The following is a 16,802-nucleotide window of genomic DNA, read 5'->3' as shown; positions in this document are numbered from 1 at the left end:
AGGAGCCTCGGTGGAGCCCCAGCAGATGTCAGTCGTCGAGTTGTTTCCGGAATATCCTCATTGTCGTGTTTTTGCAAAATTTGTTGCAAAAAGTTGGGAAATACGGTGAGTGTCAGGGGAAAAGTGAGGGCTTTGATATGGCTGTTTCGCAGTTGAGGGTGATGATGGCGAGAGGGGGATTCACCAGTTGTTTACAGAGGTAAGGGTGCATTTGTGGGGTACATAACCAAGATTAGGGAGGGGTTTTTTGAAGATTGTATTCGTTTTTATGGGGTAACGTTGGATTGGGGGTCACTGGGGGAGTCAAGGTCTGTCGAATGTAGTACGACTGGAAATAATCGATTAAATTGAAATTAATTAGCAGTTAATGAGTAATTATTGGCCTGTGGCTTTATGCTCTGATTGTTTCAATATTTTTTTTTTTTAATTTTGAATTTTTCAACGTTTAGAACATAAATCTGGGTTTATTGACAATGTTGGATGATTTTACTGAGAAATTTGTCCATGTTGAATTAATTATTATTAATTATTATTAATTATCTACTTATTTATTTCTCTATCCCTCATTTCGTATTTATTTCCCCTATAACTTGATTTTCTATGAAAATATTTTCCTCGTTCTTTCCTTTAATGAGAGAATTACAAATTCTCGAAAGCATGATTTTTGGAATTCAACAATATTTAACAATCAACGAGGCACTTGTGTTTTTTTTATACATAAAATCGTGAAACTGACAACGTAAAAAAAACAGTTGAATTAACCTCATTCGGCGCTTGCCAACATTGCCGAATATTATTGAGGCGCGGCCTGAAAGGGCATTAAAGAGTGAAAAAACGTCAGAGAGCATGAGACAGCGGATGGGATATATCCACCTTCCCCATGAACTTCCTCAGAGCTAAAAGGGTATATTTAAAAAATCTATTCCAAAAATACGGAAAAAAGATTTAAGGGATGAAATTTATAAATTATTATTTTATGAACCCCCTCACAAATGGTAGGGTGTATTGAACAAATTCATTCCAAAATAGGCAAAAAATTTTATCGCATATAAAATATATTCACCTCTTCCCCATGAATCCTCTTCGCATGAACCCCTTTTCATGAGCGAGGGGATTCACGGGGTCTCATATATTTTTGAGGCAAAAAATTTTACTGAATTACCATAGTGCAGTAATTATTAATTAATAATAATTAATAACTTCCAGAATTGCTACGAAACCCGCGAGACACTCATTCAAATTCGTTTTTAATGAATGTCTATAAATGAATGCATATAAAATATATTCACCTCTTCCCCATGAATCCTCTTCGCATGAACCCCTTTTCATGCGCGAGGGGATTCACGGGGTTTCATATATTTTTGAGGCAAAATTTTTTACTGAATTACCATAGTGCAATAATTATTAATTAATAATAATTAATAACTTCCAGAATTGCTACGAAACCCGCGAGACACTCATTCAAATTCGTTTTGAATGAATGTCTATAAATGAATGCATATCAAATATATTCACCTCTTCCCCATGAATCCTCTTCGCATGAACCCCTTTTCATGAGCGAGGGGATTCATGAGGTCTCATATATTTTTGAGGCAAAATTTTTTACTGAATTACCATAGTGCAGTAATTATTAATTAATAATAATTAATAACTTCCAGAATTGCTACGAAACCCGCGAGACACTCATTCAAATTCTTTTTAATAAATGTCTATAAATGAATGCATATCAAATATATTCACCTCTTCCCCATGAATCCTCTTCGCATGAACCCCTTTTCATGAGCGAGGGGATTCATGAGGTCTCATATATTTTTGAGGCAAAATTTTTTACTGAATTACCATAGTGCAGTAATTATTAATTAATAATAATTAATAACTTCCAGAATTGCTACGAAACCCGCGAGACACTCATTCAAATTCTTTTTAATAAATGTCTATAAATGAATGCATATCAAATATATTCACCTCTTCCCCATGAATCCTCTTCGCATGAACCCCTTTTCATGAGCGAGGGGATTCATGAGGTCTCATATATTTTTGAGGCAAAATTTTTTACTGAATTACCATAGTGCAGTAATTATTAATTAATAATAATTAATAACTTCCAGAATTGCTACGAAACCCGCGAGACACTCATTCAAAACGAAAACCGAGGTATCCCCTGAGGACCCGGACGACGAATTAAACAAACCCATCGTGTACTCGGAATCCCCAGCAGCAACCTGGGCAGCTAGACACAGTTTCAGTGGAACTAACGACGACAACACCCCCTGGTTTCAACCCCCCATCGTCTGGCTCAGTTTCGCCACCTTCCTCGTATATTTTTTATGCCTGCGAGAAGCCAACGACATTGATGCCATCTTCGACCGGGAACTCGGGGATTATTTCCCCGATGCTGCTAATTACGAGGAGTTCCAGAGGAAGGTTGCACAGAATACAGCTGTGCCTCCTGGGAGAAGATAATTCACTTGATTCGTAATTTGTCATTCAGATTGGCAATGACGAATTACTTGATAGGAATGTAAATAAGAGAAATTTGTGGGTTTAAATGATAATTAGTACCAGAGGTATAAAATAAACAGGTGTTGACCTGATGATAATAGAGAAGAATGGGTTTATTCATTCGAGTTGGATTTGATATTTTGTTTTTTTTTCATTACAAATCAATTTAATTGATTGGGTCAATCGATTCATTCAATCAATTGTTTCTATTGATTAAATTGATTGGCACTGGGGGATTTTTTCGCTGGTGCTAATAACGAGGATTTGCGAAGAAGATTCACTTGATTCGTAATTTATCATTCATATTAGGAATGACAAAATACTTAATACGGATGTAAATGAGAGAAATTTGGGGGTTTAAATTATAATTAGTACGAGAGGTATAAAATAAATAGGTATTGATGTGATGATAATAGAGAAGAATGGGTTTATTCATTCGAGTTGGATTTGATCTTTTGGCTTTTTTCATCACAAATCAATTTAATTGATTGGGTCAATCGATTCATTCAATCAATTGTTTCTATTGATTGAATTAATTGGCACTGGGGGATTATTTCGCTGGTGCTAATAACGAGGATTTGCGAAGAAGATTCACTTGATTCGTAATTTATCATTCATATTAGGAATGACAAAATACTTAATACGGATGTAAATGAGAGAAATTTGGGGGTTTAAATTATAATTAGTACGAGAGGTATAAAATAAATAGGTATTGATGTGATGATAATAGAGAAGAATGGGTTTATTCATTCGAGTTGGATTTGATCTTTTGGCTTTTTTCATCACAAATCAATTTAATTGATTGGGTCAATCGATTCATTCAATCAATTGTTTCTATTGATTGAATTAATTGGCACTGGGGGATTATTTCGCTGGTGCTAATAACGAGGATTTGCGAAGAAGATTCACTTGATTCGTAATTTATCATTCATATTAGGAATGACAAAATACTTAATACGGATGTAAATGAGAGAAATTGGGGGGTTCAGATTATAATTGATACGAGAGGTATAAAATAAATAGGTGTTGATGTGATGATAATAGAGAAGAATGGGTTTATTCATTCGAGTTGGATTTGATCTTTTGGTTTTTTTCATCACAAATCAATTTAATTGATTGGGTCAATCGATTCATTCAATCAATTGTTTCTATTGATTGAATTAATTGGCACTGGGGGATTATTTCGCTGGTGCTAATAACGAGGATTTGCGAAGAAGATTCACTTGATTCGTAATTTATCATTCATATTAGGAATGACAAAATACTTAATACGGATGTAAATGAGAGAAATTGGGGGGTTCAGATTATAATTGATACGAGAGGTATAAAATAAATAGGTGTTGATGTGATGATAATAGAGAAGAATGGGTTTATTCATTCGAGTTGGATTTGATCTTTTGGTTTTTTTCATCACAAATCAATTTAATTGATTGGGTCAATCGATTCATTCAATCAATTGTTTCTATTGATTGAATTAATTGGCACTGGGGGATTATTTCGCTGGTGCTAATAACGAGGATTTGCGAAGAAGATTCACTTGATTCGTAATTTATCATTCATATTAGGAATGACAAAATACTTAATACGGATGTAAATGAGAGAAATTGGGGGGTTCAGATTATAATTGATACGAGAGGTATAAAATAAATAGGTGTTGATGTGATGATAATAGAGAAGAATGGGTTTATTCATTCGAGTTGGATTTGATCTTTTGGTTTTTTTCATCACAAATCAATTTAATTGATTGGGTCAATCGATTCATTCAATCAATTGTTTCTATTGATTGAATTAATTGGCACTGGGGGATTATTTCGCTGGTGCTAATAACGAGGATTTGCGAAGAAGATTCACTTGATTCGTAATTTATCATTCATATTAGGAATGACAAAATACTTAATACGGATGTAAATGAGAGAAATTGGGGGGTTCAGATTATAATTGATACGAGAGGTATAAAATAAATAGGTGTTGATGTGATGATAATAGAGAAGAATGGGTTTATTCATTCGAGTTGGATTTGATCTTTTGGTTTTTTTCATCACAAATCAATTTAATTGATTGGGTCAATCGATTCATTCAATCAATTGTTTCTATTGATTGAATTAATTGGCACTGGGGGATTATTTCGCTGGTGCTAATAACGAGGATTTGCGAAGAAGATTCACTTGATTCGTAATTTATCATTCATATTAGGAATGACAAAATACTTAATACGGATGTAAATGAGAGAAATTTGGGGGTTTAAATTATAATTAGTACGAGAGGTGTGAAATAAACAGGTGTTTATGTGATGACGATAAAAAATAATGGGTTTATTCATTCGATTTGGATTTGATCTCTTGGTTTTGTTCATTACACGTTAATTCAATTGATTAAATTAATTGGATTGAGTTGATTCATTTACAAAGGGTAGAGTAGTTGACCCCAGAATATATTGCTCACAATCACTCCCCACTCTATGGAGGGATGGTACGTAAGAGTATCTGGGATGCATCGTTTCCAGGTGTCTCTCCAGGGTGCAGCTACAGTCGTCATCAGCAAGGTTATTGCACCAGTATTGTCCCTGGATTTCATCAGCAATTTTACTGAACCTGGAAGACGTCAAAGAGAGTCGTGAAGGGGATTATGGGGGTTTACTTGGCTCATAAAATCGAAATTCTATGATATTTCGAATTTTATTTGCCAGTCTTGTTCAAAATTTTTCAACACGTCCCCAGCAGGGATCGACATTAATCATCACATTATCAATATTTCGACAAGTTACAGCTGAAAATAATTGAAGTTTACTTATCTTTATTAAAATTTGAAAAATAATAAAATAATTAATAATATCCATTTCCAATTAACTATGAATTAAATAATTGACAGTATGGAATTGTCAACTGACTATTGTGTAAATAATTCAGAATTTGAATAATTTAATTGATGAGGAATTCAGTAATTAAAAAATGATGAGTAACATTGACTAATTCTCTACTTCAAAAATTAATTCAATAACAAATTTTAATTCGTTGATAAGAAATTTCAATCTATCAATTAATTCAACGACTTTTCCTCTATTTAAAGAAATTCAAAACATTCATATAATTTTTAAAATGAGTAGTTTACAAAATGCAAGTCTTCAAGCCTCAATTTTTCTCACAATTTTCTTTTCATTTTGGGCACTGCAAGTTTGAAAAATAATCTACACGTTTACTCTTTTAACTCTGTGACAACTCACTGTTTGCACTTCTGGATCGAAAGACCCAGCAAAAGAAGGTGTAGGCAGGAATCACTTGGAGGTAAAATCGTAGTCTCGTGAGGAAGCCTCCGAAGCCGATGAGGATTAATCTCAGCTATTAAAAAACGTCAAGACATCACTATCAAGAATAAATAAATGAATATAAAATTAAATGATCACCGATCAGTTTTTAATTCTTACTGTAGTGAAGACTGAGTAATAAACCCATGTCGTTGGCATGAGAAACAGAATAATAGTGAATAAAAGAGTTCCAACGAATAACTGATCGGCCTGGTACTGACAAGAGTCGACTCGTTCTCTCAAAGGATTTCTCTTCTTCCCGAGGAAGAGGCGAAACAGAGCTGTTAAGCCTCGTATCTGAATATTGAATAGTCTGAAAATAAAAAGGATTCATGAATTCTGTTCGTTAAAACTTCGAGTTTCTTCTTCAGGTTCGATTGCCTCGTTTCATCAATTTACCTAGCTGCATAAATATAAATACAATAGGTGTGGAAACTGACGAGTGCCAGGAGATCAGCAGCGATTGATATCTGGAAGGTTATTCCCAATCTGCCGAACAACAGTAATACTTCGAAGAAAAAATCCATGACTGGTTTTATGGAGACTAGGAATGTCCACCAGAGGTGAATGTGATAGAGGAAGAAATTCCCCAACATCTTGTTGAAAGAGTGATTCAGCTTGAGTCCTGCTGGGGATCCCATCAGCCAGTGGATGAGACTCTTCAACGATTCAACAACTTTCTGTGGAAAACAAGATAATTTTATAAATAATGTCTTTAGAATATTTTGATAAATGATTTATTAATTTATTTCAATCTTTAAATTTTGTCTTAAATGAAGGAACAAATGTAATTTAAAATATTATAAAAATCTCTACGAAACGTGTCTTGACCTGAATTTTATCAGCTACGAAAATTGGATGAAAAATATTCAACATTTTTTCATTATTCATCGAAATCAGAAAATAAGCGTCCAATATTTTTCATTCAATTTTCGTATCCAACTTAGTTTTCTCTAAAACTAAATTTTCTAATTTTTTTTTCAGAGTTTTTAAATGTTTTGAGATTCCAATGCCTATCAATTTACTTCGAACCGGAATTTCCTCAAAAACAAAAAACCTCGAATATATTCAGTGAATTCCCCTGAAGTAGGGATGGCCAATAACATTAGATTTTGGTAATATTAAGATTATTCCCTTACATTGTTTAATGTTTAACTATATTTAACAAATCTAAAATATTATAAAATTTAATAATTGAATTTTCCGATTGACGGTGAATAAAATGTTTGATAATATTGAAATGTAATTTTCAGTTGATAAGCTAATTCTAAATTAGGTACTTGATTTTCGATTATCCAAATAATCGTCAATCTTCCTACCTAAATTATTGATTAATAAAGTCTTTCAAAATTTGAATGTACAAATTGGTAGTTAATTTAACATCTAAAATTCTAAGATTTATGTCAAAAATTTACTTCAAAATTTAACGTTAATTATGATTGACGAATATGGCTACCACTGCCCTAAAGCTGCTCATTCCATAAGAAAAAATCAAGAAACCGATTTGTAAATCATGAATCTCATGACAAACTCGCTCCTCACCACCTTATTTAATATTGAAATATAATTTTCAGTTGACAAGCTAATTCTAAATTAGGTACTTGATTTTCGATTATCCAAATAATCGTCAATCTTCCTACCTAAATTATTGATTAATAAAGTCTTTCAAAATTTGAATGTACAAATTGGTAGTTAATTTAACATTTAAAATTCTAAGATTTATGTCAAAAATTTACTTCAAAATTTAACGTTAATTATCATTGACGAATATGGCTACCACTGCCCTAAAGCTGCTCATTCCATAAGAAAAAATCAAGAAACCGATTTGTAAATCATGAATTTCATGACAAACTCGCTCCTCACCACCTTATCATCACCATCATCCTCATGATTTACCTCAGCATTATCCAGCAGCATCTGCGACGGTGGTATCCCCCCGATATAATGCAGCAGTAATCTCAAAGCCATGACGCCAAGCGACACATCGAACATCGTAGCTAAAATATGATTCCTAGTTTTCAAGCTGACCCTCCTCTCCTGAACGATAGTAGCCAGCGTCCACTTGGTGTTCTCCAGCCAGCCATTGACATGGAGCCCCAGCGTGGAGTACTTCAGCACAGGCATCAGCATGTTGGTCACCTCCCCAAGTGACATCACAGGGTACATGAAGCAGAGAACCGTGTACATGAGGAGAGTCTCCACCATCCCCACGAGGACCCCCTTCTCCTTCACCTCGATCTTCCTCCTCTCGAGGATCTCCTTGAGCTCGAGGAAGTGATTCCCCGGCTGATCGTCACTCCTGAATAGCTCGGCCTCCAACAGCCCCACCTGATCGTAAATAATCTTGACTGTGTGCTGGGACTTCAGGGTCATCTCTATCCTCTGATTGTCGACAGTCACACTTTTCAGGTAGTAATCGTGGGATTTTTGGGTCGCTGAGGGCTTCGAGGAGATCTCTATCCAGTCCCACACCCTCTTGTCGACCTTGGAAGCCCCAGTGGAACCAGAATAATATCCAATCAAGTCGGAATGGATTTTTGGAGTCCCTCGAGGGGCTGATTGAGTTCCGATTATGTAGAATTTTTTACTCTCACTCTCTTGATCGTAGACAACTTTGCCGTTTATGTACCCAGGAGCTTCGTTGCAGAAGTTCCTGGGGATGAAGACTAAAAGGGACTTCATGGTTTGGTTCGTCCAGGGAAGTCTCAGAGCCTTTCAGATGGAGAATTCATAATTTAAGCCAAACCCATCGAGTCCAGGAGTTTTTTAATGGGTGGAATTAGGTTTTGAAATTAATTAATTGATTTAATGGGTGAAATTAATTTTCAAGTCTGTGATATTCATTCATTGGTTGGGAGTAGTTCATTTGTGGTCTAGCTGTTGAAGTTGGAAGTCGGACTGCAAGTTGATCGAAAACAAATTAGTGAATTAATTGGTTCATTAATAATTTGAATGGAATTTTTAATGGGGAATACTTTGAGAAATACTTTGGAATTATTGTTTAATTACTTGAATATTCAATTTTTATTAAGTGATTGGCTGTTAATGCATTTAAAATATTTGATGTCGACCTTTAGAAAATAATCGAGGGATTTTTTTATCAAAAAATTGCAAATTTTTGGATAAAATAAAATGTCTAATTGTTTCTGAAAGTCATTCCCCTCAATTAAAATTCATATCTAAATGAAAACCGAACGAATCGCCATTTCTACGCAATTATTTAGGGAGAGCGGGGTAAAATGGACACTTTCGACTTTTTTTTAGAAATATCCATAACTCAGAAAGAGATTTATGAATTAAGCTCAGTTCAGCGGGATAAAATGGACACTTTTGACTTTTTTTTAGAAATATCCATAACTCAGAAAGAGATTTATGAATTAAGCTCCGTTCAGCGGGATAAAATGGACACTTTTGACTTTTTTTTAGAAATATCCATAACTTAGAAAGAGATTTATGAATTAAGCTCAGTTCATGTTCATCACGAAGGTGAATAATTCTACTTTCAACTGAAAAATGAAATTATTCCATTCGATCAATTACTCAACACGTCATGAACATTTCAAAAACAGTTAAAAGGGTTCATTTTACCCCGCTCTCCCCTACAACATAAAATCCCTAAAACAATACCTTTAACTATTCACATAGTTAATTATCCACCTGTTTTATATTTTGGAGCACAACCCCCACATCTCCCCCTCCCTTCACCACTCCCTCAACAATCTACCGAATTAAATAATAAAAAAATCGATGTCACGCCCCAAATCGCCAAACAAAAACAAATAACTCATTAACGAAGCGCACGTGTTAAGCCGCGATACGACGGTCGTCCATTCACGCACTATAGCGCCGATCAGCTGTTCACAAGGATGTTTGTACGCGTGACAGTCTACCCTATTCGGTCGTCTCGGCCTCAGGTAATCGAGTTAAGGCCTTTTCAGTTTTTTTCATGTGCCTAAAGACGATCCAGGATGACGGACAGTGCTACCGTGACGTGAAAATACACCTGGTAAATTGTAAAAAATTGGCTCAATCATATCAACAGTCCACGGATGATGTTCAACGAGGGCAAAGACGAGTCGATGAGAAATGTTGATAATCAAAATACGTCCACTGACACTGAATGTTGCAACGTGGCGAGTGAATCGCCACGAAATCCATCGTTAGAGGAGAGACTCGCCAGCAAGATGTTGTCATACTCACGTGAAACAATTTGTTTATTCATCGGAATTTTTACATTCGGCCTTGCATTCGCTGCACTCCACAATGCGTAAGTTGTAGGTTATGTTTTTGGGTTAAAAATAATTTTTTTGTCCAGCTATTTTCGAGTTGTTGGGGGCATTGGATCAGAGGGTTCAGAGGAGAGTTTTGAATTTTTTAATTGAGGATTGCGTTGAGGGAAAAGCGAAAACATTCTCAAACAAGTTTTGCTTAGGCCAGCAAAATTGTTAGTTGAAAATTACGAAAAAAATAATTGTTTGGTTCGAATTTGACAGTCTCAAACATGAGTAACTGCTCTGCTTTCAACAACAACGAAATATTTGGCTCAGGAGGCGGATCATTCATGCAAGACGGTGCCTTTTTAGGGGAAAAATATCTTTTGTGAGGGAATCACAAGATTGATGTTTTCATCATTATTATTTCATTTAATAATTCATTTTTTTTCATATAAAACGAGCATTTGCTGGGAGCAAAATACGTATGGGAGCATTCTAGTAATGAAGAAGTAGTGCTGAAAATTCCGTTTCTTGCTTGCACAGAGAATAATTTGTTAAATTAATTAATTAATTTTTTAAATTAATTAATTAATTTTAATTAATTAATTTCTGCAATAAAAGTTTGAAAAAAAATTCTTTTTTGGTAATTTTTAACAAACGATTTGGTTCTTTGGTGTTGCAGAGCCCCCAGGATATCGAAGCCACCACCGGCTCGACCTTTTTTCAATGAAAATTCGGTAATAATTGATTTTTATAAGGGACAAGTCAGTGCCATGATTGAACGAGCCTCGGACTCTGATCTGAGCTTTATCATGTATTATGCACCTTGGGATGCTGAGTCGCAGATTGTGAGGGAAGAGTTTGAAATTGTGGCACAACAGTATCATTCACAGGTAAGAGGGATCAAGGTTTTGGGCTGCAGAAGTTCATAAGACCACTAGTTTTCCACCAAAAAAAATTTTTTTTTTATTTCTTCCCGCCCACGTTTTTTTACACTTTTTGAATTTCTTCTCGCTGAAGTGTCGATATCCCTCTAATACTTGAAGAAAAAAAAGTGATTCGAAGTTCCCGCCCACATAAAAAGAGAAAAAAAACTCAATTTTTTAGCCGATTATCCCCTTCCGATTCGTTTTTCATCTCATTTTCATAATAATAATTTGAATCCGACCACAGGAATGAGGCGTACCGATATCCTTTTATCATATGGAGTGAAAAATGGACTTTAAAAATTCTCAGGAATACATGAACAGATTTTTCTATTATCCGCATAAGATTTTGAATGACTTTTGTGTTGTGTGTCTCTTTCGATCCCAAAAAAAACCTTTGATTGATCTTTAACATAATTCCTCTTCATTCAATATCGCAACTCGCTCATTAAGGGAAAAAAAATATATATAATAATAATAAGCATAGATAAAATTAAATTAATCTTAATTGTGAAGACGAAAACGGAAAGAAAATGAAATAGAATAATATAAATGAATCTTCGCTAGTACTAAAAAAAAGTTGATGACCAAAAGTTGGTAAAATAATTTTTTTCCTTGAATTGCGTCAAATAGTATTTTTCCGGTCTGTTGCGATGGGGTTTTTTACTCGTGTGGCGTTGGCCTCCGAGCCGTAGGCGAGGACTGGCCAACCACACGAGTAAAAAAACCCCATCGCACCAGCCCAGGAACAATATTTTTCTGTAGTGATTTTCAAGTTTTCGAGTTTGGGAAGTACGTAATACCAATTCCCAGACGAGAAATGGTGAGAAGCAGTACAGAAATAATCGTTTCTGGGCTGTTCCATTTTTTTCCATATACCATTGCGCCCCACTCCCCTAGAAACCGGTTCCCGCCCAGCTCAGACTTCCCCCAATTCCAGATGTTCTTCTCAGCGATAAACTGCTGGCACCCAGGCTCTGAATGTCGCGCGCAGTACCCAAAGATCCAGAGCTACCCAGTGCTGATCCTGTACCCCCTCCGCGGAACGGGTGTCCAATACCGGGGTATCCCAACAGCCCCCTACATGCTGCGTTTCCTGGCCAACTACCTGCACCCCCTGTCCCGCATCTCAACCCAAGAGGACCTGACTCGCCTGCTGATCCCCCACGAGCTAGTCCTCGTGGGTTTCTTCAACTTCACCGGGCTGCCCTCGAGCCCAGGCTACCAGGACTTCTACAAGCTCTCCCTCCGTTTCCTGGAGAAAGACCCCAACCGCGAGATAAAGTTCGCAGTGGTGACGTCCCCAGGGGCCTCCGCAGGCTTCAGCATCTCTTCGTTCCCCTCAGCAAGCCTCCACCTGTGGAACGAGTCGTTGATCTACCCCTCCGACAGAATCTGGAGCTGCGAGAGCCTCCTGCAGTGGCTGGAGCGCTCGATCCACCGAGTCTCCCAGTGGCTGCAGCCCCCAGGCGTCAAATCTGTGACCCTAGCCCCCTACCTCAACGCTGGCCCCGTCCTCTTCCTGTTCATCCCCAGGAATCCCCTCCACCCTACCAACTACAACTACAAACTCCTCCAGGAGGTGGCCCTGGAGTACCACAACTGTGATAACCTCTACTGGACCAACGCCCTCATCCAGCACCTGCAAAGGGAGCGACACCAGTCCCAACTTGGCCACCAGGAGTCCATCCAAAAATGCTCGGAGCTGCTCTCGAAATCCCAGGAAAACAGCATCCCCCTGAGCATTTCCCTGCAGCAGTGGGTCAACGACAGCTGCTGCGCCAAGATCTTCATGAATAAATGCCTCCTCTGCAGGGACAGAGGCCCCGAGGACGTCTGCAGCACTCCCCCAAGACACTTGCACGAAATTTGCAGTCAGAAGGACGTCTTCAAGGTGATGAACGAGAAGGATTTCGACAGGCACTTCTGCTGCGATGGGGATCCTCGGGGCTCTCAGACTTCCTCGAGGTCCCCAGGGGCAGCTGCGGGCGACAGGAGGTACCTCTCCTCCATGATCACTGGGGAGAACGACCCCAAGTCCCCGGAAAACCTCAGGAAACTAATTCTTAGGGAGAACTGTAAATATTTGATGATTGGAGACAAGTATCAGCCTCCAGTGTTTCCTGTCAGCCTCGAGGGGGATGTCGAGGTGAAGCTCAGGGCCTCTGCCTGCAGTGGCAACAGGTCGTTGTCCTTCGTCGCAATTGATAGTCTGAATTATTTTCATTTTGCTGAAGGACTGGGGATCGACCTCATGAGGATGGAGAATAGGACTGCTGTTGTTATTCTCGATTCTGTTCAGGAGAGCCAGTACCTCATGGAGGGGCACCTGGGGAGGGAGTCACTTGTCAAGTTCATTGATGAGTTCAGTAATGGGTCCCTGCAGAGGAGGCTGAGGTCGGACTCGGGGAGGAGATTCGCTAGGGACTTCCAGCCGGTCGACGAGTGCAAGGGCGAGAGGAGCGACCAGGTCTGCATTCAGGAACTCACGACTGAGAGCTTTCTCAGGGCTGTCTTGGATCCTCGCAGGGATGTGGTCGTTCTTTATCACTCGCCTTACTGCGCGTTCTGCGGTGCTGTTGGATATGTTTATCTGACTGTTGCACGGTATCTCAGGAGGATGAGTAATCTGGCGTTCGTTAGAATCGATGGGGATAATAATGACTTGCCTTGGGAATACAGCATGAATCGGTATCCGGCGATTCTCTTCTTTCCAGCTAAGAGGTGAGTTGTGAATCAACGGGGGGAGGTTGATCATTCGTTCTCGTGATTTTTTTATTATGAATGGGAGATTTGGAATCATTTACTTCTAGGGATATCCAAGTTTGTTTTTGCATTGTAGATTTAACCTTTATTCAGTCATCAAATTTGTTAATTAAATTGCGGAAGGAAAATTTGAAAAGTAATGATGAATATTCAGCGTCATTCAAATTACATTTTGCTCAGAATTATTGTTTTAAACATGAGTTGTTTATGAGTAAATAATTGAAATTATTTAAACTTTTGGAAACCTTATTTTTTAATGATAATAATAATCTGTTATTAATTGTTAATAATCATAATTAATCATTTTTGAGGAGGAAAATTGATTGTTTATAAATTATTTGTAGAAAATCCTCGTAATTTTGACAAAATTGCAATTTTTTGATTGTTTCGTTGTAATAAACTTTCTAAGTTTAATATCAAGATTCAAATTGAGACCTTAAAAGTTTAAATAATAAAATTATTGCAAAATGTCCGCAAACTTAATTGAATTGTTCAACTTTTTAATTGAAAAAAAAAAAAATTTATTGTTTTATTTTTGATTTTTTCTACAGAGAATTTTATGAGTAAAGAGTTCATTTTACGTTTTCCAATAAATTTCACTTGGGGGAATAAAAAAAAATGACAAAATCTGTTTCAAATTCATCAGCTGTTCCCTCCCATTAAACAACTGATTACTTATTTCCTCAATTGTTCATCAATTTTTTTATTGCAATTGAATTGCAGAAAAGAGGACAGCACGGTGTATCCATTCAGCTTGCCAATAACAATTCCAAATCTATTAAATTTCGTTCTCGCTAATTTAAACGATGATTCACACATCGAAGCACTGGTGAATGTGTGTCACACTGGAGCTGGTGAGCCACCAAAAGACTGCGTAGCTAGAATACGAAGGCTGTGCCTCGATATTATTCATAATCAGCTGGGAATTTACCGGAAGCTGCGGAGACAGAGTAGATACCTGCCCAAGATGACGTTATCTAATAAAAGACGAGAGATCTTGCGGCGATTGGAGCACATACGAGAGATTCACTTGATTCTCAGCATCGTGGACGATCTCGAGACTGACGAGAAGTTTTTCACGATTCTGAAGAAATTCCGTACTTACTACAGGAATTTGAAAAAAATTGGCAGTCAAATCTGCGAAATCTCGAAGGGTCAGGATGAGAGAATTAGACCTTTGAGAGACGAGTTATGATGACAATTGACATTGATCTTTTCAAAGAGACTCATTTTTATGGATGAAGTCGAGAAAAATGTACAGTTATGCAATTAATTCGATTAAGAGAGGAGGGAAGTGGTAAAATGCAACAGAATACAAAATAGATTTTTATATCTTTTGGATATGCATCGAATTGTGTCGATGACTGGCTGCAGGCGAAAATGTGAGGAGAATGGGGCAATATGGACACTTTTGAGTTTTTTTTAAATTTTGATAATTAATTGTACTGTTGATGAAACGGGATAATTCTTCTTTTCTTGTAAAGTACAATTCTTCCTCTTTGGGATGAGTGCAGACGGAGCTCAATTAATGATTTTATTTCTGAGCTATGAATAGTAAAAAAATGTAAAAGTGTCCATTTTCTCCCTCGACGAAACTATTTTTTTGAATAATAACATTAAATATTCAGTGAATTTCATGGAAAAACTCAATTACAATTCCCAAAATCATGACTACACGTTCTACCACTTCCCTCGAATCTAATCATCATCACCATCATTATCATTCCCCTCATCATGGAAGAAGTGTAAATATTGTTGAAAATAAATGCCTCTATTATTTTAAAGCCCACGAATTCATTCATCCCCCCCCCCCAGCAATTCTCCCCTGAATATAACGTAAATTATGCGCATTACTCACATCCAAGATTTATACAAGAAATTTTTTTAATGAATGGAAAGAAATTGTTTGAATTTCGTCTCTTGTAAATTTTTTTTATAAATGTTTAAAAATATTTAGAGGGAAATTTGAAGAGATATTTTTGGACAGGATTCAATTTTTGACTTGAAAAGTCTTGAGTGCTCTCTATAAATTACATCCAAGATTTACACAAGATATTTTTTTAATGAAGGGAAAAGAATTCTTTGAATTTTGTCTTGTAAAAGTTTTTTATAAATGTTTAAAAATGTTTAGAGGGAAATTTGAAGAGAGATTTTTGGAGAGGATTCACTTTTTGACGTGGAAAGTCTTGAGAGATCTTTATAAATTACTCACATCCACGATTTACACAAGAAATTTTTTTAATGAATGCAAAAGAATTTTTTGAATTTTGTCGCTTGTAAAATCTTTTTAGAAATGTTTAAAAATGTTTAGAGGGAAATTTGAAAAAATATTGTTGGAGAGGATTTAATTTTCCACGTGGACAGTCTTGAGAGCTCTATAAATCCTCAAGTTTTCGAGATATTTGTAAAATAAACAAAGAGAATTCTCCAATTTTTTACTCGAGTCCAAATTTTCTGGGTATGTGATTGCGGAAAATATCTCGAGGATGAGTTAATCTAGTGGAAAACATTGACAGACATTTTCGTACAGAATTTAATTTCCTGCAGAGAATGTTTCTCATTATTTCTTGACATATTTTACGGGGAACTTCTGTATTTAGATCAGTTCTCGTGGAACACTATATAGAGTATAGAATTCTTATTACGTGAAATGGACATTATATTCTGAAATTATAGTGAAATAATATAAATACAATTATATTATTATATTATTCACTGAATAAAAAAATTCTCACATCCCCGCTTTATCAACAATTCAACTCCTTACCCCCTGCCCCTAATCAAAAATCGTAAATATTATTAAAAATAACTGCCCCCACCGTTTAAACCCCCGCGAGCTCCCCCCCTCCCCCCAGCATTACCTCAATGATTCGCATTACTCACATCCCCGATGTATTTATGGTCACCTCGGCTGATACACACTTGACGTAATATAATTCCCAGAACGCCCGATGAGCGATAAGAAAGTGACCTTTTTGCACTAAACCCAGCGATGACAACTTCCGGTCATTCAAACTCCCATCCTCCCCCCCTCCCCAAGCGCCCACCCCGCTCGAATTTTTTTTTCCAATTTTCAAAAAATTCGTCAAAAAA

The 16,802-nt window shown here is 36.8% G+C and overlaps 3 protein-coding genes across 6 annotated transcripts; 2 read left to right on the top strand and 1 right to left on the bottom strand.

The window, feature by feature from the left end:
• The first annotated feature begins 10 nt into the window (after nt 1–10).
• Nucleotides 11–4,485, top strand: LOC107037295. The gene is made up of 2 exons (XM_015255776.2): nt 11–199; nt 2,109–4,485. The coding sequence occupies exons 1-2, from the start codon at nt 138–140 to the stop codon at nt 2,461–2,463; spliced, it is 417 nt and encodes a 138-aa protein (XP_015111262.1). The 5' UTR covers nt 11–137; the 3' UTR covers nt 2,464–4,485.
• A 308-nt stretch (nt 4,486–4,793) lies between these two features.
• On the bottom strand, nt 4,794–10,081 carry LOC107037292 (phosphatidylinositol N-acetylglucosaminyltransferase subunit Q). 4 transcript variants are annotated; one of them, XM_029126055.1, is made up of 7 exons: nt 10,004–10,044; nt 9,431–9,806; nt 7,700–8,701; nt 6,203–6,483; nt 5,924–6,116; nt 5,723–5,837; nt 4,794–5,093 (listed from the first exon to the last, which is right to left on the bottom strand). In XM_029126055.1, exons 3-7 carry the CDS (start codon nt 8,483–8,485, stop codon nt 4,903–4,905), a joined length of 1,566 nt encoding a protein of 521 aa, XP_028981888.1. In that variant the 5' UTR covers nt 8,486–8,701; nt 9,431–9,806; nt 10,004–10,044; the 3' UTR covers nt 4,794–4,902. The 4 variants fall into 4 exon arrangements, with proteins under 4 accessions (XP_028981888.1, XP_015111253.1, XP_015111254.1 ...); XM_015255767.1 differs by lacking the exon at nt 9,431–9,806 and having other exon boundaries at nt 10,004–10,081; XM_015255768.2 differs by having other exon boundaries at nt 7,700–8,515; nt 9,431–10,039.
• Nucleotides 9,699–15,493, top strand: LOC107037291 (thioredoxin domain-containing protein 11). Its single transcript, XM_015255763.2, has 4 exons — nt 9,699–10,070; nt 10,700–10,910; nt 11,884–13,667; nt 14,433–15,493. The coding sequence occupies exons 1-4, from the start codon at nt 9,853–9,855 to the stop codon at nt 14,902–14,904; spliced, it is 2,685 nt and encodes an 894-aa protein (XP_015111249.1). The 5' UTR covers nt 9,699–9,852; the 3' UTR covers nt 14,905–15,493.
• Nucleotides 15,494–16,802: the final 1,309 nt, after the last annotated feature.

Source organism: Diachasma alloeum, unplaced genomic scaffold (assembly GCF_001412515.2).
Source record: "Diachasma alloeum isolate Michigan unplaced genomic scaffold, Dall2.0 Dall_scaffold_00216, whole genome shotgun sequence".
NCBI lineage: Eukaryota > Metazoa > Arthropoda > Insecta > Hymenoptera > Braconidae > Diachasma > Diachasma alloeum.
Note: the sequence above shows the minus strand (reverse complement) of the source record. Positions and strands in the feature narration are given on the sequence as shown.

Bases quoted from the DNA above. Each gene is read 5' to 3' on its own strand.
- LOC107037295 (XM_015255776.2), top strand. From the start codon at position 138: ATGGCTGTTTCGCAGTTGAGGGTGATGATGGCGAGAGGGGGATTCACC. The intron at 200-2,108 runs GTAAGGGTGCAT...AATAACTTCCAG, and splicing joins TTCACCAGTTGTTTACAGAG to AATTGCTACGAAACCCGCGA.
- LOC107037292 (XM_015255767.1), bottom strand. From the start codon at position 8,485: ATGAAGTCCCTTTTAGTCTTCATCCCCAGGAACTTCTGCAACGAAGCT. The intron at 6,484-7,699 runs GTAAATCATGAG...TGTTTTCCACAG, and splicing joins TGCTGCTGGATAATGCTGAG to AAAGTTGTTGAATCGTTGAA. The intron at 6,117-6,202 runs GTAAATTGATGA...TTTTATTTTCAG, and splicing joins ATTTATATTTATGCAGCTAG to ACTATTCAATATTCAGATAC.
- LOC107037291 (XM_015255763.2), top strand. From the start codon at position 9,853: ATGATGTTCAACGAGGGCAAAGACGAGTCGATGAGAAATGTTGATAAT. The intron at 10,071-10,699 runs GTAAGTTGTAGG...TTGGTGTTGCAG, and splicing joins TTCGCTGCACTCCACAATGC to AGCCCCCAGGATATCGAAGC. The intron at 10,911-11,883 runs GTAAGAGGGATC...CCCCAATTCCAG, and splicing joins CACAACAGTATCATTCACAG to ATGTTCTTCTCAGCGATAAA.